The 22,188-nt window shown below is 46.6% G+C and overlaps 1 protein-coding gene across 3 annotated transcripts; it reads right to left on the bottom strand.

Moving 5' to 3' along the window:
- Nucleotides 1–68: 68 nt before the first annotated feature.
- LOC133363908 (C-type lectin domain family 4 member F-like) lies at nucleotides 69–18,163 on the bottom strand. Of its 3 annotated transcripts, XM_061583623.1 has the most exons (8): nucleotides 18,084–18,163; nucleotides 14,255–14,365; nucleotides 8,170–8,274; nucleotides 6,385–6,495; nucleotides 5,366–5,464; nucleotides 3,473–3,624; nucleotides 2,708–2,820; nucleotides 69–542 (listed from the first exon to the last, which is right to left on the bottom strand). In XM_061583623.1, the coding sequence occupies exons 2-8, from the start codon at nucleotides 14,301–14,303 to the stop codon at nucleotides 404–406; spliced, it is 768 nt and encodes a 255-aa protein (XP_061439607.1). In that variant the 5' UTR covers nucleotides 14,304–14,365; nucleotides 18,084–18,163; the 3' UTR covers nucleotides 69–403. The 3 variants fall into 3 exon arrangements, with proteins under 3 accessions (XP_061439607.1, XP_061439608.1, XP_061439610.1); XM_061583624.1 differs by lacking the exon at nucleotides 18,084–18,163 and having other exon boundaries at nucleotides 3,473–3,555; nucleotides 14,255–14,429; XM_061583626.1 differs by lacking the exons at nucleotides 2,708–2,820; nucleotides 18,084–18,163 and having other exon boundaries at nucleotides 14,255–14,429.
- Between the last annotated feature and the right edge of the window lie 4,025 nt (nucleotides 18,164–22,188).

The raw sequence follows: 22,188 nt of genomic DNA, 5'->3' as shown, positions 1-22,188 counted from the left end.
TGCCCTTGAACTCTGATCATGCTTTTCACTTGTCTGCAAAGCGAGAGACAGAGAGGGGTGTGTGAGTGTACAAAGGAAACGGTCGCATTTAATGCTCTGCCTTCTGGCCTTGCCCACCACGGACAGCCTTGCCTCATCAGTGCCTTTAAAATCCTTCAAGCGACATGTAGATTGGGGAATGGGAGAAGCGAGCAGATGTTCACGTTGCGGATTTTCAAACAGCGCTTCTGTCACCGAAGGCGTCTGAAGAAAACTCAGCAAAGGGACAAAGCCTCTTCTGGACTAGCAATTGCTCGTGAGCGTCCGGGAGCATTTGGCTGTCCTCTGTTGGAGGCAGAGTGCTGGGTTATATAGCCCCTTAGCCTGCTGCCAAAAGGCAGTGGAGGGGGTTGTCTGTGTCTGATCAGGAGAAGGTCTTCTTACAGAATGCTCTATAACTGTAGGTGCAGCTGACATCATTCCAGAAATCTGTGACCTGAACACAATCTTCCTGGTGCTGTGGTGCTCCATGCCAGTTGTCGGGTTGTCCCGGTCCCCAGAAACTAGAAAGAGAGGAGGGGGAGACTGTGCTGATGCAACTGGGTTTGGGTATGGAAGCTGGGAGACTTACCACAAGGAAAGTACAAAAATGCCACTTAGCGGGTCAGTGTGGGGCAAGATGACCCAACTCCCCAGATCAGCTTAGGCTAGGTGGCGGGAGCCTTTGGTCCTCCAGATGTTGCTGAACTGCAACTTCCATCAGCCCCAGCAAGCATGGCCAATGGCCAGGGGTGATGGGAGCTGTAGTTCAGCTACATCTGGAGGGCCAAAGGCACCCCACACCTGGCCTAGGCAGTGCAGGCCCCCTTGCGATGCTAGCAGACATCCTCCTCCTATAAAGGTGCCCCCAGAGCAAATACCCTCTATGTAGCTTGCTGGTAGTTGTAGCCCCTGAGGAAGGGAGGGGTCCATGAAGAAGGAGCCCCCTGACATCAGGAATCCCCAGAATTTCTAACTTACCAGCACCAGATTCCGTTATCGTCATAGACTGTCTCGCCACTGCCACCTCTGCAGCAGTGAGTCTCCTACCCTCTTGCAAGAACTTCCTCACCAAAAGGCTCCCAACCAAATGAAGCAAAGGCGAAGAGATCCATCCACACAATGGAGGCTCCTTCTGGGAGGAAGGGCAGGATATCAGTTTAATAAGTGAATAAATAAATGGATTGGTAACTGATTGTTTTATTTCTTTATTGCATTTTTATCCTGCCCTTCCTCCTAAAGGAGCCCCAGAGGGTTAAGGAGAAAGTGGTAGGGATCCAGAGACAGTTTTCTCAAAGAAAGGAAGTAAGGTGTCAGTACCCCCAGGAGGGATCTGGAGTCAGTGCATGGATGACACTGCAGACTGAACAATGACTGGACTACCATGAAAGAGCAAATATCAATTTTCTGTCAAATTATGAAGGCTCCCTCAGATCTCTTTTCCTTCCTTCCTGGATGGAATTAGCTTTGTCCTGGCCCAGCTGCGGTTTGGAAAGGGAACCTTGCACCACAGTCCTACAGAAACAGACTCCTCTCATTCCAAGGAGCCAGCAGTCTGTTTTCCCAAGGGACCAAATAATCCCTTTAATGACAGCTCTCAAATCCAGCTGTTGATCCCAAGGGCCCCTAAACAAGCGTTCACTCCCTCCAAAGTTGCCTCCTCCTGGTGGAGGCTGGTCCATTAGCTAGCTCCCACCTGCCCGCCTTTCCACTTCCAGCCAACTGAGGGGGTGGCAGTGCCTGTCTCCTTCCCTTGAAGACCTTGGCAGGGAAGAGGATGGGGACGCTAGAATGAGTTGGCTCTGCCTACTGTTTGGGGTCTCTGCCGTCCGCCCTCCCAGTCCCAGCTATCACTCCCTCCTCCCATGAGTGCACGAGAGAACAGTCAGCCACTTGACTGATCCAAAAAGTACACAGCCCCTTGGTTCTAATGGTGGGTGCCAGACCAAGACTATGCCTAGATCAGGGGTGGGTGGAAACCTCAAGTCCAAATGTGCCCTCCCCCCCCACCTCTCTGTTTGGTCCTCAGGACTCTAGCCAAGTCATGCCCCCTCCCAAGTCACCTCCCTCCCTGGCTTACTCTGGCCTCAAGCACGGTTGCTTTGCTGGGATGCACCTTCAAACTGTGAAAACTTTTAAATTGTGGTTTAAATTGTTTTTAAAATATGTGTTTTTAAATCTGTATATTTGTTTTTAATGTTTTTTGTTATTGTAAACCGCCCAGAGAGCTTCGGCTACGGGGCGGTATACAAATGCAATAAATAAATAAAATGCCTCTTGTTTGCTTGGATGGGGATAGAACAGGGGGATATTGCAGATAGCTCTGCTCATTTTTGCTTCTGGCTGCACCCCGAAATTGCATGTGGCACCCGGAAGGTGGTGCACCTCAGGCTGGCAAAAGTTCCTCACCTCTCCCTTGGATGGAGCAGGAGTTCTCTTCACAGCTAATGCAAAAGAAGAGAGGACTTACAGCGGAAGGGAGAGAAATGTTGTGTGAGCTGAGATCCTCCTTGCTGCCCAACTGCGAAGGTGCAAGTGTCCTGTGGTCACCCTTTGCAACTTTCCCATTTGTTCTCCAAGCCAGCATCGAGGACAAGAGTCCCTCTTGCCCAACACTAAGACTGATTCCTTCCAGCATCCGTCCCTGTGTGTGTTTTCAGTGAAGCACTGACTTCCAAGCTTTACCTACCTAATGTTTTTGTTGTATTTTGTGCCATCTGTCCATGCCCACGTGCCTTCTGCCTGATGGTCAGAGAGTCCAATCCAAAAGGGCTTCCCTCTGGCTTCCTTGGAAAGATATTCCTGCAAAATTCCGAGCCGTTTGAGGGCCATGGTGGTCCAGAGGGAAGGGTGCTCACCTTGGAACTGGGGCACCTGGCTCATGTCCTGTCTCAGCTATGGAATCAATTAATGACCTTTGGGCAGTTGGACAAATTTGTTTATTTATTTATTTGATTTATATCCTGCCCTTTTTCCCGGTAGGAGCCCAGGGCAGCAATGTGCAGTTAGGCAGTCCCATCCTGTGCATGGTTACTCAGAAGTAAGCCTTGCCAAGTTCACAATGTATACTGAGACCCCCAGAGTCTGAGAGATGTGCCCAACATCTTCTATGATGTTGCAAGGGATTCTCAGCTCTTTAGGATTGCCAACTGATCAGGGGGGAAAAACTGGCCTGGCCTGCTCTTGTGCCTCTAGCAGCAGCTTGATGTGCAGAAATCAGCAGCTGAAGTGTTCCATAGTGTGGAAATAATCATGTTTACCTGATAACATCTGCAGAGCAAGCTTATGGCAATTGTGCAGGAACAGGGGCCATTAAAACAAAGTGACAACTGTACACCGCTTGGATTGTGTGAGGGAGCTGCTTTGAATGGGCAAGTGTCCCCGGCTGGCCCAGATGTTCCTGTATTTGGTATATGAGTGGGTCAGTTCAGATTTTTGGAAGGCGGATACTCACCATCTCTTTCCGTGACGTGATGGAGGCCAGGTGCGCCCTCTGAGCTCTGCACGTCTCCTCAGCTCCCCCCCATTGCTTTGCCTCTTGGGAAAAGAAGTAGAAGTGCCCACTGTAAAACTTCCAGCCGGTGGAGACCAATCCCAGGAGATCCCCTTTGGGGGCAAAGAGGGAGGTCTGAATCATCATCACCATCATTGCAAACTGGAAAAAAGGACAACTGAAGGGGTTGCATTTGAGCACCTTCCCTTGGAGGAAGGACTAAAGCACTGGGGCTTCCAAAAAAAGCAGCCAAGAGGGATGGGACAGAGCAGAGGCGGGGCCTTTGAGGCCTAGGGGTCAAATATGGCCCTCCAGGCTTCTTGATTTGGCCCTCCAGACCACACCTCTCAACTGACTTGATTACTTTTGTTTTGGGGGCTGCCTGGAATATCTCCTTGGGCTGTGATAATGCCTTTCACTTGCCTGGATGCAGGACAGAGTGCTACCTGTGAGGAAAGCTCTAACTTCTGCCTGCAGCCGACTGTGCGAAGGTAAGAGTCGCACCTGCCCTTCTGCCTAGTTTGGCCTCTGGCCCCGCCCACTTTTGCCTCTAGCCCCACCCACCACTGGCAAGCGGCTCCTGGAAGGTTGCCTGTGAGGGAATGTGGCCCTCGGGCTGGTAAAGGTCCTCGTTCATGGGACCGAGGTTTATCCAATTATGCATATGGTGTGCAGAAAGCAGCAGCAGAGGTACATCTCTTTCCGCTTCCTCCTGCTCCTTCGGTGCTCCTACACCATCCGTAGAAGGCAGAAGAGAGAAATGCAGTCGGTTCCCATCCTGGGCTTCAGAAGCTGCACCCACCAAAACTCGCCTCTTCTGCACAAGCGTCAAACCGTCAGGAGCGCCTGCTCCATTTTGCCACTTGGCCACCTAAATTATTTCCCTGTCGCTCCCCAAAATATCTGGTGGTGTAAACAAGTCTGTGACCCTTCTGGAGCCAACTCCCCAGTATTTCCCCTGGCAAGTCCAGTAAGTGGCCCTAAGGTGTCAGATGCTGGTGACAGTTTTGGAGCTGTAGGCCTGGCCAGTAGGGTTGCCATGACCTAGTTGGGCGCTGGGGGTTCTGCTTCTGTAACTTTTCACTGGATCTTGCACGCATGCAAGCTTGAAGGCACATAACAACAACAAGCATTAATCACTTGCTAATGTATGTAGATTACAGAAGCAGCAGGTCTTTAAAATGTTAGCAAACCCTTCTGGCCAGGACTTTGGTTGGAGCTAGGGTTTCCAGGTTCATGGCCTGAGACTGATCCTGTATCTTTAGGAGAAGAGAAAGTTAGCCAAGTGCAGGTGTTCTTGCAACCCTGTAATGGGAAAAACCACAAGGTGGAATTCTCCCTTCCCCCTGCAAACCTTTTAAAGATACAGAAGACCTCTTGGTTGTCAAGCCCAGCCTCCAAGAGGTCTTCTGTGCAGGGGAAGGGAGAATTCCACCTTGTGGTTTTTCCTATTACAGGTTTGCAAGAACACCTGCACTTGGCTGACTTTCTCTTCTCATTATTATTATTATTATTATTATTATTATTATTATTATTATTATTATCATCATCATCATCATCATTATTAGATTTGTTAGATGCCCATCTGGCAGAGATTAGTCTGCCACTCTGGGCGACGTACAACAAAAACAGAAATACAATCCATATAAAAACATAGACAGAAGACATTAAAGATTAAAAAGTTAAAAACCCCTAAAATTGCACTCCTAAAGATACAGGATCAGTCTCAGGCCATGAACCTGGCAACCCTAGTTGGAGCCCATCTGGGGAGCCAAGGATGGTGATCCCCTTGAAGGTAAGGTGGGATAAGAATACCTCCAGTTGTTGTATTTGGCCAAGTGGGTGCCTACTCACTGTAACGATGCTGGGCAGCTGCTCTTGAGACACTGATGTTCTCTAGCTGAGCCTGGATCTCGGAGAAAGCCTCATGGATGTTTTCCAGCAGCTGAGCACCTGAAAGCGTAGAGTTTAGCGTGATGTCAAAACAAAGCAAGTTGCGGAGCTGTATGAAGTGGGAGAATAGGAAGTTAATATTTTCAGAGACTTCTGCCTAGCTGAGAACATCACTCTGTTGGAAGGGGGAACCTGTTGAGTGCCTGACTGTTTAAACGCACAGGGAGCTCTGTCAGAGAAAAAGGTGTTTCCTAGCCTTAAAATCAAGGCATTAAAATCTGCCATAGACTAATTGTGTGGCATATTATCACAGCCTTAGTTCCCCAGCTGTAAAATGGGCATAATGATGACCTAGGATGGCTGTAGGGATGGTGGGGAATTTGAATCAGTCCGCATTTTAAGCCAAAACTTTCAGATTCACACTTCCCAAATTATATGAGAACTGGAATACAGCCATCCTTTGAAATTTGCACTTGCCCGAATTTTGCGATGCAGTTCTGTAACCGAACAATATTTACAAAAATGCACATATTAGGGGAAAATGTGCATTAAAATGAATATATTAGTGAAAATAACATACAAAAAGGCATTATACTGGTGAAACTTTCTTGTAAAAATGTGTACATTAGTTAAAACTGCCTATAAAATGTGTTTATTAGGAGAAATGCACACTAAAATGCTGAAAAGGTTTCATGAGGATTTTTTTTTTTTTAATTGCAAATTGTTGCAGAAATGTGGAGAAGTGAACTGCAAAAATGAGAAATAGAGAACCGCTGCCATCCCTAGTTGGCTGGGAGGACAAACACATTTCACTATGCAAATTAAACAATAAGTAGCAGAAATCATCTGGAGGAAAGGAAGGAAAAATGATAAAAAGTAAGATTCCTCCTCATCCCACACTCTCTGACCATTTCCCAGCATTGTTTGCTCCTGGATATGAGCAAAAACCAAGGAGCGTGTTTCCGGGTTTTACAGCTTACCTTCAGATGCCTCCCCTGATGCAAGACGGGAGATGTTGCTGAGCTTCAGGGAGGTCCCGATCCTCTCCACCACCCCTTCGAGTTCCCGGAGTTCCTTCTCTTTCTGGAAATCTACAGATCACACAACTGCAGGATTAACTTCCAGACAAAAGTGCTGGTGAAGTGGGAAAGTGTGGCTTGTTCAAAAGTGGCATTCAAAGAAGGGGATCTAGAGGTCCAAATTCTTAGTGCCACACTCCCAAGATCACACTGTTGTAGCCTGCAAGCATGGAATGTCAGTCTCCGCAATGGTCTGTTCTCATTGTCACTCACAGGGCTTTGTGAGGCACTGCAGAGACCTGCCAGTCATGTCATTCTGCAGGTTCCCAAATATATCTATGGAGCCTATATGGAAATGGAAATGGACTGCCTTCAAGTCGATTCTGACTTATGGCGACCCTATGAATGAGGCCTGGGCTTCCCCCAGGCACCTGGTTGGCCACTGTGAGAACAGGATGCTGGACTAGATGGGCCACTGGCCTGATCCAGCAGGCTCTTCTTATGTTCTTATGTTCTTATGAGGTTTTCATGGTAAGTGGTATTCAGAGGGGTTTACCATTGCCTCCCTCTGAGGCTGAGAGGCAGTGACTGGCCCGAGGTCACCCAGGGAGCTTCATGGCTGTGTGGGAATCTGAACTCTGGTCTCCCAGGTCATAGTCCAACACCTTAACCACTACACCACACTGGCTCTCTCGCTAATGTTAATTCCTTGCAGCATCTTCTGTGATGTTGCAAAGCATCCTTGAGCATGCCTCTTGGATAGCATTGCTGTTCTGGCACTTGTAAAGATTTGCTTGTGCAGTTGGGCTAGTCCTGGTAGCCATAGGCCAGTGGCGTTTTCAGCAGGCTTGCCAACTCTCACTATTTTACTGGTCCCAGGCTATGGTGTGGAGGCACATTAGGCCAGGCCCTGCTGAAGCTAAGGAGGGTCAGGTGTGGTCAGTGCCTGGATGGGAGATCCGCCTGGGAACCACATGTAAGCTGCCTTGGGTTTCTAGCATGAAAAGAAAGGCGGGGCATAAATGTAATAAATAAATATTTATGTGGGGTGGAGGCAAGTCCTTCCCCACCATTATGTTTTAAGGCTAATTTCCCTCCTGCAAAAAGTTATCCCCAGATTCTGCCTTTGATCTAGTCCATGCTTCATTTTTTGTGGTTTGAGGGTGATCAGCATTTAGCTTTTGATGGACACTTGTCTGCGGTCATCGCAAACAGTGAAATGGTATTGTTCTCAACAGGTCCTCAGAGGCACTCTCATGAGATAGGAACACGGGAGTCACACCATTGGTCCAGCTAGCTGAGTACTCTCTACACTGACTGACACAGTTCTCCAGGGTTTCAAGCACGGCCCTCTCCCCCCCCCACCTGGAGATGCCGGGGACTGAACGGGGCCTTCTGGATGCAAGGCAGATGCAATGCCACTGAGCTATGGCCCTCCTCAATCTGTTAGCAAGTAGTGGGGGCCTGGACAGAAACATTTCAGCTGGGAAGGATTTGTAGCTCAGTGGTATAGCATCTGCTTGGCATGCAGAGGACCCCAGGTGCAATCCCCAAGTGCATCTCCAGGGAGGGCTGGGGGAGACTCCCTGCCTGAAACAGTGGGGAGCCACTGCCAGTCAGTGTAGAGTAGACAATACAAAGCTAGGTGGGCCAATGGCCTGATTCAGTATAAGGCAGCTTCCTCTGTTCCATGCTTGCCCAGAGCCTTGGAGATGGATTGGAGTGGAAATGTGTGCTTGTACTTACACAGGATGGCCCCTGCAATGAGCAAGGTGGCCAACAGGAGAGCCAGGAACGCCAGGAGGGTCGTCGCGATGATGAAGACGGTTCTTTTGTGAGATGCAGAGGAAACTGAGGAAGGCAGAGGATGGTGAAACAGGTTAACATTTCATTCCCTCCCTCCTTTTCTCTTGCTTGTGGGACTCCAGGGGCCTCTGTTACCTGAGGCAGGTAAGATTACTTACCTGCCCTCCATCATAACGTCCCGGGGTGGGTTGCAACAATAAAATCATACCATTAAAAGCAAGTAAATGTTTACACAATGATAAAACTATATGATAAAGACGGATGAATCTGTAAAATCCAGTGCCTCATTTTTCCAGTCTCAAATCCACTTCTCCAAATCTCGGCAGTCATTTCATCGACAGTGTAGTGTGAATTTTCCCCCTAAAATGCATGTTCCTACTGGCAGTTCTGATTAAATCACACAATCTGCAAGCCATTTCCCATCATATAACACATGTTTGTATGCCATCTTAACGAATATGCATTTTTATGCATACTTCCCCTAATTAATTGATTTGCTCACATGTTTGGTTGGAGAACTGTATCGCAAAATTCAGAGAAGTGTGACTTTCTAAGGATAATTGTTTTTCAGTTCATGTACCGGTTCGAGAAGTGCCCATTTTCTTTTCTTTTGTATGTGTCTCTGCTAATTCGGAGATGAGTGTTTGTCTCCCATCTTTCCTCCCGGCTCCCTTTTTAGAAGGCCAAGAAGAGAGAGGAGCGAATTTTTGCTTTGTGATTTGTTAACGTATTATCATTGGATGTTGTAACTGCTGCTTTTTGTAAATTATATTGTGTTTTTTTTATTGATGTATTTTTATATTTGTGTTTATTTTTTGTAAGCCGCCTTGAGGGCCAATAACAATTGTGTAGTTTCTCATGAAAACCCAGACAAAATGGATTTCTTCCTCCATCCCTTCTCTAGAGGCAAGAACTTAAGGGATGCCGCGCAGTGCTGGGTTCTGCCCCAGTGAAGGGGCCGAGCAGGAAGAGACAATGCCTGCCAGCCCTCTTCTGATACCAGTTCTCGAATTCATTTTGCCTTCTGATCTGTAGCTTGTTTGGAGCTCAGTTTAATTGTGGATAGGCCTTGGTGATTCAAAGAGGTCATTGCCAGGGCCTAGGCTGTACCAGATGGAGGGTGGCAAGATGCCAAGGGGGGGGAATTCTACCTTAGCTGTGCGGAAGAGGGCAAATTGGGGAGGTGGTGTTTGTCATGCAGAGGTGAGAAAAAAAGCTGCAGCGCCTGAAATCCCCCACTTCCACATCAACATTTTCTTCCTCCTTTGTATTTCTCCTGTTGCTATGTGCCTTCAAGTCTATTATGACTTCTGGCAACCCTATGAATCAGCAACTTCCAATAGCACCTGTCATGAACCACCATGTTCAGATCTTGTAAGCTCAGGTCTGTGGCTTCCTTTATGGAATCTATCCATCTATTGTTTGGCCTTCCTCTTTTTCTACTCCCTTCTGTTTTTCCCAGCATTATTGTCTGTTCTAGTGAATCATGTCTTCTCATTACGTGCCCAAAGTATGATAACCTCAGTTTCATCATTTAGCTTGTAATTATAGTTCTGGTTTAATTTGTTCTAACACCCAGTTATTTGTCTTTTTTGCAGTCCATGGTACCCGCAAAGCTCTCCTCCAACACCACATTTCAAATGAGTTGATTTTTCTCTTATCTGCTTTTTTCACTGTCCAGCTTTCATGTTAGGGTTGCCAGGCTCAGAGCCTGAGACTGATCCTGTATCTTTAGGAGAAGAGAAAGTCAGCCAAGTGCAGGTGTTCTTGCAATTCTCCCTTCCCCCTGCACAGCTTTTCAAGATACAGTACAGAAGACCTCTTGGTTGCCAGGCCTGGTCTCCCTGTTAGAAAAGGAATCTCTGCTGCTCCCTTGCAGCTTTAGAAGCCAGCAGAGGATGCCAGTAGGGCAGTGCCCTCTGGACTGGAGGCAGAGGCAGGCTCTGCAATGTCTGGTTTGGGTGGGAGCTTGGGGGAGGAGCCTTGGGGTGCAAACCAGGAGGGAGGGATGGTCTTTTAGGGTATCCGTATTTTCATCGGGAAAAATATCAGAGGGTCTGCTGTGCACTTTTCCCAAGGCTTTATGGCAGGGATGGGGGACCTGTGGCCCTCCAGATGTTGTTGGACTCTGACTCCCATCATTCCTGAACATTGGCTGATGGAAGATGGAGTCCAAAGACATCTGGGGGGGGGCACAGGTTTTTCTCTCCCCTCCCCCGCTCTATAGATTAAAACCAACACCTTCAGCCAACAAGAAGCCGCCGCAGACTCTGGGGCACTGATTCCAAGAGAGGAAGTCGAATGAGGGCCAAACCCATTCTTGCAAAAGACCCCTTGCACCAGACTCTGCCTCAGTGTGGCAATCTCCCTTACTCAGCAATTCCTTCCGTTCTCAATCATCAGGCCTGGCTGGCAACATTGTGTTGCCACGTGCAAAAGCAAAGAGTCAGGTATGGCAGTTTTCCTCCCCAAGGATTCTTTCCCTCATTTACCAGATGGATGCTTTGGGAGTGCATCTGCTCTTAGAATCATAGAATAGTAGAGTTGGAAGGGGCCTATAAGGCCATCAAGTCCAACCCCCTGTGCAATGCAGGAATCCAGTCTTGACTCATCCGCTAAGATTTTATTCCTCCTCTCAGGGACTCTGGTGCTTGCAGGGGGAGGCCTTTGGTTTGAGGCCTCGACCGAGCACAGTGAGCTTCCATGTGACGAGTGAGTGAGCTCTCATGTGATGAGTGGTGGCACTTCAGAGGCTGCTTCTTTGGAAAGAGTTGTGTGTAGATGCCAAATTGGTCCCAGAGAGTTGGTGGGCAGAATGAAGCCTCTGGGCTGCTTAAACTGGCCAAAGTACCTGGTGCTGGACCATCTGTCATTGTCTGGTCAAATCACTGCCATTTGCCTGCTGCACTTCAGGCTCTGATTCAGGATAGAAATAGACACTCCAGGCCTGGATTTGGGTGACATCCACACCATACAGTTAAAGCACATAGGAACTGTACTCTCACAGAGCTACAGTTCTCAGCGCCCTTAACAAATGACAGTGCCCAAGATTCTTTGGGGGAAGCCATGTGCTTTAAAGGCATGGTGTGGATGTGACTTCAGGCATTGCTACCTATGACCTTCCCCACCCTCCACTCCCACTTAAGAATGAGAGTTTTTGGGACTGCAAAGCTCTCCCTTTCTCCATACAAATGAATGGAAAGAGGGAACTGGGGCCTGTGTGGGGTACTCTGGGGCGTTTCCTAGCGTTGCATATTCAGATGTTTTCCATATTTTTTTTTAGAATACAAAAATGAAGGTGCACTAATCCCCCCTCGTTTCAAATCTTCAATATTGTTCTTTTTCATTGTTTAGCATTTGGAATTGCCTTAGTTTCCTCCTGCAGATCTTCCAAGAAAACCAAAATACCTGCTTGCCAGGCACATGAGGCACCACAGAGCATTTAAACACACAGGTAGGCACAAGAAGGTTCAAATCCAGAGGCAGCCATAAGAATAGGAAATGAGGGCACTTGGAATTGCACACATACATGAATGTAATTCTAGACTGCTCTTTTTTTACCCAGAAGGAGCTGGCTCCAGACTGCTGTTAGACATAGAGTAAGAATGAGACAATTTTTAGAGCTGGATCCAGCCAGGGTGAAGGAGGGAAAGGCAAGAGCCATTCTCTCAGCCTCATGGGCCCCTGGAAGGAATGGCCTCCTGGCACATGATGTGGCAACGATGTTGAGGCTAAGCAGGGCTGCGTTGCATCAATGTCTGGACAGGAGACTGACTGGAACCCCAAGTATTCAGCCTTAAGTTCCATGAGGAAATAAATACAATGAATAAATAACTAACACGGTCTGGTCACAAAATGGACACAGGAACCTGCAGGTAGATCGTAGGTGTTCCATTCTGGATACGTTAAAAAGCTGGCTTTGAATTCAAGGTTCTTACGTGGGGAAGGCCCACAACTCTAGTAACCTCGAAATTGGACTACTGCCATACACTATACGTGGGGCTGCCCTTGAAGACAGTTCAGAAACTGCAGCTTGTGCAGAATGCAGCGGCCAGATTAATAACTGGGACCAAGCGGTTGGAACATGTGACACCGATTCTGGCCCGCTTGCACTGGCTGCCTATATGTTTCCGGGCTCGATTCAAGGTGCTGGTTTTAACCTATAAAGCCTTACATGGCACGGGCCCGCAATACCTGATGGAACGTCTCTCCTGATATGAACCTACCCGTACACTGCGCTCAACATCGAAGGCCCTCCTCCGGGTGCCTACTCAGAAAGACGCCCGGAAGGCGATTACAAGAAAGAGGGCCTTCTCAGTAGCGGCCCCTGAACTATGGAACACCCTTCCTGACGAGGTATGCCTGGCGCCTACTTTACTATCTTTTTGGCGCCAGGTGAAAACCTTCCTCTTTACCCAGGCGTTTTAGTATTTTTAGTATTTTTAGTATGTTAATATTTTAGTATTTTGTATTTAATGTTGTAAAGATAGTTATATGTTCATCTTTTTCTAATTACTTTTTGACTTGTATTTAATGGGTCTAATTATGTTAATCTTAGTTTTTGTTGTATGTTTAAATTGTTGATTTGATGACCAGGTGGTTTTAAATTGAATGTAAAGTGTTTACTTGATGTACACAGCCCAGAGAGCTTTGCTATGGGCGGTATAAAAATTGAATTAAATAAATAAATAAACTCAGCAGTAGAACATCTGCTTTACAGGCCAAAGGTCCTGGCCCCTGATACCTCCAGGTGGGGCTGGGAAAGACTTCTGTTTGCCAGTCAGGGCAGGGCAGGTGTGGAGAGCCTCTGGCCTTCCCGATGTTGCTGAATTACAACTCCCATCATCCCTGGCCACTGGCCATGCATGCTGGGGCTGATGGGGTTATAGTTCAGCAACATCGGAAGGGTCAAAGGTTCCCCACACCAGATGTAGACAATACTGAGCTAGATGGGCCATTGGTCTGACTCAGTATATGCCGCAGCTTCCTACGTGCCTTTGCTGAGGGCAGCTCCCATTTTTCCTCATCAGACTTGTGCAGGAGTCCTTCCTGGTAGATGGTGCTCTCAGCTCCCAGAGAGACCTTTCCCTTTATTTCTTCTCAAAGTGACAAATAGGGGTGTTGGAAGGCACTGATTTCTGTTCCAACTGGTACCCATTGCAATCAGCACAGCTTCCACTCTGCCGCAGTTTGGTTTCTGCTCAAAATGATGTTGTCTATCACACTGTCCACTATGGCTGCATTTGACGTAATTAATTACACTGATGCCATTAATTATGCAATTCCACACCATTTATTTCAATTCAAAGGAAGCATCAGAAAAGTGGGGTGGGGGTGGGGAAACATAATCAATTATGCATCGTTTGCGGACTAAAAAATAAATAGGGAATACTGATTGTATACGCTTGTCTTATTTCCGCTCCTAACCATAAATGAACAAGGGAATTTAGGGAGAAAACTGGGCCAGGAATGACTCCAAGGGGCAACAAGGGGTAGTGGATGGCCACTCCCTCCTCCCCCCATTTCCCACTTTGGTATTCACTAGCCAGCTTTCAGTCAAAACAACATCAGAAGAGCCTGGCTGCTGGATCAGGCCAGAGGGGGCCCATCTAGTCCACATCCTGATCTCACAGAGGTCAGCCAGACGCCTCTTCTGCGAAGCCGGCAAGCAACTCCTGAGCCCAAGACCACTCTCCCCTCCTGTGGCTTGCAGCAGCTGGTATCCAGAGGCATACCAGCCGCAACTGTGGAGGAAGAACATAGCCATTGTGGCTAGTAGCCACTAGCCACTGACAGTCTTACCCTGTATGTGGTGAACCCTTTTTTAAAGCCACCAAATTTGGTGGCCATCACTGCTCTTGCGTTAGTTAGTATGTAAAGGTCCTGTATAGCTTGGATTAAACCCTAATAATGGTTTTTGCCATCCCTTCACTCCCCCAAACTAGTTTTTTTCTCAACATAAAACATGAGAAATTTCTCCAAAGGGAAGGGACCTTGGGAGCCTGCCCTTCAAATGCACCCTTACCATTCGCTTCCAACCTCATTGTGTTTTCGTAGGGAATCTCTCGTGCCATCCTGCTTGGGACGCCGCCACTTTGCAAGCTCTGCAAGCGTTGTTTCTTGCCAGCTGCTTCCTCTAAAACAGAGAGTGATGCTGTTCTTTAAATTACTGGCATGCTGCCAAGGTACTCTTCATCTTGGCCTTCTGAAAATGCAGTCGGCGAGAAGCTTGTGGGATTCGTGGTTTAAAGCATCCTGACTTTGCAACTTGTGGTGGGCTTCTCTTGATGGCTCATTGGGCCGAAGCCTGGAAGCCACACCCATCCATTCTGGGGCCAGGCCCCAGTGCTCTTGATGCTTTGTGATTTTTTCCTAATCATGTAAAAAATTGCATGCGCCAAAGCATCCCCTGCTAACTTTCTTACAAGCCACACCAACGTGGCCAGTGGATACTCCCCCACAAAACAAACAGCAGGCACGGGATTGACCTCACCTGAGACTTCGGAGGCTTCGGATGCCCCCCCAAACGGAGCATGACTGCAGTGGGGCAAGTTTTTGCTCTTTTCCCCACACCTGAAAATCTGGAGAAGGGGGGCTCCTTCCTCACCTCACACTGGGCTTCAAAGTGTTTGAGTGACTTTGAAAATAAATGTGATGTATGGGTCAAGACCCCCATCTCCCTCCTGACCCAAGCACAGCAATGACCATACATCTGGGCTTCTGGGCTGGCCACCAAGGATGATAATCTCTGCCACTGACTGTGCTAAGGCTGACCTTAGAAAGGGAAGGTATATCATCCAACCAGCTGGGCCATGCGAGCTGTTCTAGATTTAGATCTGGATCAGCCCTGCATGTTTATCACTTGAGGCTTGCAACATCATAGCTCAGAGTGCCTTTTCTTCATTTCCCGTGTAACAACAGTCTTGGAGTAGTGGGGGCTGGCTGTCCAAGTCAGTGTTGTTGGGGTTTGGTCTATGAATCAAATGAATAGTTTGGTACTATTGATCGAGCAGGGGGTTGGACTTGATGGCCTTATAGGACCCTTCCAGCTGTACTATTCTATGATTCTATGACTGGTGGTTGAAAGAATAACAAAACTTAAAGTTTATTTCTACTGGGAAATCAAGCTATTCTGAGTACCAATATACACATGGCCATTATGGAGACATGACACTAAGGAGGAGGAGGAGGAGGAGGAAGGAAGTAAAGCCTGAGAAAAACAATCTACATATCAACAAATAGTTAACTAAAGAAAGAATCAGCAAGGGAAGAATAGGTTGCCTTTCTGTCTGCCTCCCCCCCCCCAGTTCAATCCACTTATTACAAATGTTGGTGCTTTGCTCCCAACAAGCGTGTGGCTTCCATGTATGTTTGAAATTAACTACCAGAGGAGAGAAAGTAGGAAATGTTCCCTTGAGTCCTAGGACTCATCTACATGGTGGTTTTGCGTGTGTTTGGTTCTACTCACATTTTTTAATTCGCATGGTTCACATGACGTTACCAGCAAACAGAAGCTATCACACAGTTTCCCCCCTGTAAATCTGTACTAACCCAATCCTCTGATAATGCAAAAAGGGAAGGAAAAAACGTCTTCACTCCATATCTCTAGCGCTTGCAGATTTTTTGCTGCGATGCTTTTAAGTGGTGTGTCCATCGTTCCCCTTTCCAAGCCCACTCCCTCCTCCTCCCTTCATTCGTTTCATTTCCTGTCGGCTGACAAACAATTTCCAGATGCTCTCCCCCATTCTGCAAGCCTTTTTTATGTTGCTACAAATGGCGCTTTTATTTTCTCCCCCCCCCCAATTTGCGCACAAAAACTTAACACTGCTCAAACAAACATTTGTCTTTCAGGTACAGTAGTGCCCCGCTTTATGGCACTTCACTTTTCAGCAATTTGCTAATACAGCGGTCTCAATTAGACTCAAGCCCCACTCATACAGCGCTTGTTCCGCTTTTAAAGTGGTTTTCGGGCATTGCACGCCATTCTATTCAATGAGTTCCGCTTTACAGCGGTTTTCGCTTTACAGCAGGGGTCCGGAACGTAACCTGCTGTATGAGTGGGGCCCTACTGATATCCTACACAGATATTCGCACTTCCAAGTTTTTTTTTAAAGTAATTCATGGCACCATGCTCAGTTGCCAAGCATCCAGACAGAGTGGAAATGTTAATTTAGAGGGCGTGGTCATTAGGAAACTGCATGATTGATCCCCCTCCTCAGTGTGAATAGAAAACACCATGTTTCAGCTGGCATTGAGCCCTTATTGTGGACGGTGCAAACAGAAAACGGAGGTAAAAAACAGCGTCTTTAGTACGAACTAATGCTCCAAGGTGGATAGGCCGTAATAGAAAAGAAGGGGAAATTATGTCTGAAACCCAGGGAACAGACACTCTTTTTTGACCCATATAGCCCCATAGTTTACATCTCATTTTAACAAAACCCCTCAGATTAAGAACATAAGAACATAAGAAGAGCCTGCTGGATCAGGCCAGTGGCCCATCTAGTCCAGCATCCTGTTCTCACAGGGGCCAACCAGGTGCCTGGGGGAAGCCCGCAAGCAGGACCCGAGTGCAAGAACACTCTCCCCTCCTGAGGCTTCCGGGAACTGGTTTTCAGAAGCACGCTGCCTCTGACTAGGGTGGCACAGCACAGCCATCATGGCTAGTAGCCATTGATAGCCCTGTCCTCCATGAATTTGTCTAATCTTCTTTTAAAGCCATCCAAGCTGGTGGCCATTACTGCATCTTGTGGGAGCAAATTCCATAGTTTAACTATGCGCTGAGTAAAGAAGTACTTCCTTTTGTCTGTCCTGAATCTTCCAACATTCAGCTTCTTTGAATGTCCACGAGTTCTAGTAGTATGAGAGAGGGAGAAGAACTTTTCTCTATCCACTTTCTCAATGCCATGCATAATTTTATACACTTCTATCATGTCTCCTCTGACCCGCCTTTCTCTAAACTAAAAAGCTAATGAACAAGTTGAAAAGTACAGGTCCCAATACCGATCCTTGAGGGACTCCACTTTCTACAGCCCTCCAGTAGGAGAACTGTCCGTTTATTCCTATTCTCTGCTTTCTGCTTCTTAACCAATTCCTTATCCACAAGAGGACCTCTCCTCTTATTCCATGACTGCTAAGCTTCCTCAGAAGCCTTTGGTGAGGTACCTTGTCAAACGCTTTTTGAAAGTCTAAGTACACTATGTCCACTGGATCACCTCTATCTACATGCTTGTTGACACTCTCAAAGAATTCTAATAGGTTACTGAGATTAGCTTCCTGTAGGTCACAACATTCACCCCATACATGTAAAGGCCATGGTTCCCCCTCCCAATAATCCTGGGAACTGTAGTTTGTTAAGGGTGCTCTGTGAGGGGTCACTATTATTTGGGGGAAGCCATGTGCCTTAAATGTGCTTTGAATGTATGGTGTGGATGTAACCATAGACTGATTTCCCCCCTTGGAAACTAGAGAGGGGAAGGGGCAAGCATGGCCTGCCGCCCAAATCTAAATCCAAGAAGACAGAAACATTAGATAACACTATAAACAAGATCTCTTCTTGATCGTCCCAGAGTGTAGGACACGGAATAATGCGCTCAAGTTGCAGGAAGCCAGATTTCAACTAGAGATCAGGAAAAACTTCCTAACTGTTAAAGCCATACGACAATGGAACCAATTTCCTAGAGAGGTAGTGGGCTCTCCGACAATGAAGGCATCCAAGAGGTAGCTGGACAGCCATCTGTCAGGAATGCTTTGATTTGGATGCCTGCGCTGAGCGAGGGGCTTTATTCATTTATTTATTTATTTATTTATTTATTCATTCATTCATTCATTCATTCACATTTGGGGAAGGGCCTTACCTTAGTAGGAGATAGAGTTACCAGGTCTCTGTTTTTTGGCTGGAGTCTCCGGTTTTTGGGGTCCCCTCCGGCTCTCTGGCTAGCACCCCTTAATCTCCAGACTCTCAGCCTCAATTAAAAAAAAATTAAGTTTCTAGGTGGTCTGGTTCCCGAGATATACATCAAAACGTCAGCCGCCCCCCCACGACTGTTTAATCTATTTAACTGATACGATGCCGAAGTTGGTTCCTAGTTCCCAGTTCCTTATTTGCTTGAAAGTTCAAAACACTAAAAAAAGAAGAAGAGTTGGCAACTACAGCAACTTCAAGCCAAACTTAACATGTCTCTGAACCCCAAAATATATGTTGGGGTACCCTGTATGATATATCACTGTGATCGGGGGACTCTCCCCGTCAAGAATAACAATACATTTAAGAAATCAAAATCATCAGGCTTCTGATATCATAAATACATAATGATGTCATAAAATCATAAAAAATAAGTAACTGGGGGTGCCCACCCCAAAATCTGCTCTGGTCCAGGAAAGGGGAGGTTGTCCTCTACGAGATGCCAGTGCATCCTGTCCGGCCCAGAGCTTCTGCTGGGCACTGGCCATGCACGGGTGCATTAATGCAAAATCAAAATGGACAAAAACATGTAGAAAAAAATAAGTAACTGGGGGTACCCACCCTGAAACCTGCTCTGGGACAGCACAAATCATATACCCCAGGAAAAGGGAGGATGTTCTCTACGAGATGCCACTGTGTCCCACCTGGCCCAGAGCTTCTGCTGGGCGCAGGGCACAGAAGAGGGCATCTATACAAAATCAAAGCAGAAAAAGACATACAGGAAAAATAAGTAATTGGGGGTGCCCACCCCAAAATCTGCTCTGGGCCAGGACAAATCATACACCCCATGAAAGGGGAGGGTGTCCTCTATGAGATGCCACTGCATCCCACCTGGCCCAGAGCTTCTGCTGGGTGCAGGAGAAGGATGAGGGCATCTATGCAGACAGAAAGGGTAGAGAATCTTCTTACTCTTACTCATTTCTCAGACCTCTTTCTGAAGTGAAGGGTCAAATCTGTAAAGAAGTTTTGAGCAGCCACATGAAAAGATAAGGGCAGGGCATTCCAGGCAGGGGGTTGCCAACCTTGCTTGGATATGGATGTCTTTGCAACGGATCCCTAGTCAAGCTTTACCAACAGCACAATCCAAACTATATCTACTCAGAAGTAAGTCCTGTTGAGTTCTATGGGGGCTTAGTCCCTTAGTACGTGTGTTTAGAATTGCAGCCTTCAGGGGCATCCATCTTTTTACTCCCGAGTGCTCCCATCTAACATCTCCACAACACTAGGCTCCTTTGTCCCTGCAGTGGCCTTCTGGTGACTGACCTTGCCAAAAGCAAGTAGGCTAAATTAAATGTTCCCTACCCAGGCTCCATCTTTTAGCTAAGATGTCTAGCTTAATTTCCAGTCAGATATTTTTTTTAATTGTACGCTCCAAGCAACTGTGATTGATGCTTAATGTATCATGCTTAATGACATCACTCGGGCCCGCCCGTGACATCACTCGGGCCCACCGCATGACATCACTCGGGCCCGCCCCATGACATCACTTGGGCCCGCCCCTAAAACCTCAGATTTTGGGATGCTTCTGACCTGGCAACCCTAGTAGGGAGAGGATCTGCTTTGCGTGCAGAAGGTCCCAGGTTTAGACCCTGGCAGCATCTCCAGGTAGGGCTGGGAGTATTCCCTGCCTGGAATCCTGGTGAGCTCCTTCCAGTCAGAGTAGACAATACTGAGTTAGATGGACCAATGGTCTGACTCACTCCAAGTCAGCTTCCAGTGTTCCTAGCATTTGTCTGCTGCTGCATACAATGAAAGTTCTCTGGTGAATATTCCTTCTGCTTCTCCTGCAGATTTATAGACTACCATGAAGCCAGCGAAGGGGTGTTCAAGATAAAAACAGAATAAAAGACACAAACAGAATCAATAAAATCAGTTTGATAAACTCTAAAAATGATAAAACCATCCATACAAATTCAAAAAAACCACTTCATCAGATGTAAAATTGATATTCCTTAAATGACTGCGTTTCACCTCAGGGAAAGCCTTCCTAAAGAAAAATGTCCTTAGTAGGCACCTCAATAGCATCACGTTAAGTGGCTGTCCGATATTTATACATTTATATATTCCACAAGCAAAGGGTGGGACAGAAACAATTTCAAATATGGCAAGTTCAGTGTAGATTGGCTTGCACAGACTAGCCACTGTGGGAAGCAATGTGCTCAGAGGCACTAGCAAAGGAAGGAGGGCAGAGTTTGAGATAGTTCTCTTGGGAAGTGTAGAAGAAAGCTGGTGCCAAGTCAAGAACCATTGCTGTTGAGGATGACAGAACAGGGAAAACTCTAATTTCACCCTTTATGACTCCTGGCCAAGCAAGATGAAACAGTTTTGAAGCTCAAGTTCCTGCAGATCACGATAAAACAGATTAAAATCTCTCTCTCTCTCTCTCTCTCTCTCTCCCTCTCTCCCTCTCCTTTCTCTTTTCTGTGAGGCTGCAAAGACTATCACAACTGAAAGAGGCTGTTGGGTAGCAATGAGTGAGGAATGAAAAAATGGGGTGGATTTTGCCTACTTTCAGGATCTGAGAAGAAATGGGCGGCATCTAAGTAGTAGGGATGGACCTATTACTGCTTTGCCTCAAAATAGGGTCACATGACTACCATATGCTCGACACCATCTGTGAAAACAAATTCTATGTGCCTGGTCTCATCACCAAAGCTTCACCATGAAGTGATCCAACCATGACAACTGAGACACAGAGACTCACCCTCCTATTTCCAAACTAACCCTCTCCCCAATAAGGACAGGGGACACATTCAATTCAGTTCACAATCTGCCAAGGTCACACGTTTTGAAACAATATGAGAACTAATCCGAATTTTGCAATTGAGTTCTCCATAGAATCATAGAATAGTAGAGTTGGAAGGGGCCTATAAGGCCATCAAGTCCAACCCCCCTCCAACCAAACAGTATTTACAAAAATACATGTATCAGGGAGAAATGTACATAAACATGAATGTGCATAAAAATGTATGTGTGTGGGGTTTCTGGCTGGAATGTAGTCTACTTTAAGAGCAGTGGCTGATGTTGGCTCCATGTCAGTGGGGCAGTGGAATCTGCTCCGGGTTTTAGGCTGAAAAGTGCTGCCCCATTGACATGGAGCCACCAGCCATGACTGGGTAAGAGTCAGACAGGTGGCTCTACCACGTTTTGCCTCACCAGGAATGGGGGAAAATTAGATTCCATTCACATTTCAACCAAATCTACCAAATTCACACTTTTCAAAATTATGTGAGAACACAAACACAACCATCCTTGCACAATTGCACACATCTGAATTTTGCAGTGCAGTTTTCCAACCAACCACGGTTTACAAAAATGCATATATTAGGGGCAAGTGAGCGTAAAAACAAATTAGCAAAACTAACATACAAAATTACATTATACCCAGAGAAATTACTTGCACTAAAATGCTAAAGAATTTTCATGAGGACTTTTAAGAAAAGAAATTTGCAAATTGCTGCAGAAATGTGGAGAACTGAGCTTCAGGTTGGAAAAATTAGAAGTGAAGACAACTGAACTGGACGGATCCTTATTTATTTATTTATTTATTTATATCCCCTTCCTCCCGACAGGAGCTCAAGGCGGCAAACAAAAGCACTAAAAACACTTTAAAACATCATAAGAACAGGCTTCAAAATATATTAAACACAACAATCATTGAAAACATATTAAAACAAAACATCTTTAAAAACATTTTGTAAAAAACTTTAAAAACATTAAAAGAAGAAGGTTTAAAAATATATTAAAAAGCAATTCCAACACAGATGCAGACTGGGATTAGGTCTCTACTGAAAAGACTTGTTGAAAGAGGAAGGTCTTCAGTAGGCACCAAAAAGATAACAGAGATGGCGCCTGTCTAATATTTAAGGGGAGGGAATTCCAAAGGGCGGTACCCCTACACTAAAGGTCTGTTTCCTATGTTGTGCGGAATGGACCTCCTGATAAGATGGTATCTGCAGGAGGCCCTCACCTGCAGAGCGCAGTGATCGACTGGGTAT

This window comes from Rhineura floridana, chromosome 9 (genome assembly GCF_030035675.1).
Source record: "Rhineura floridana isolate rRhiFlo1 chromosome 9, rRhiFlo1.hap2, whole genome shotgun sequence".
In the NCBI taxonomy this organism is placed as follows: Eukaryota; Metazoa; Chordata; class Lepidosauria; order Squamata; family Rhineuridae; genus Rhineura; species Rhineura floridana.
The sequence above is the reverse complement of the archived record's forward strand: the minus strand, read 5'-3'. Positions and strand labels throughout refer to the sequence as shown.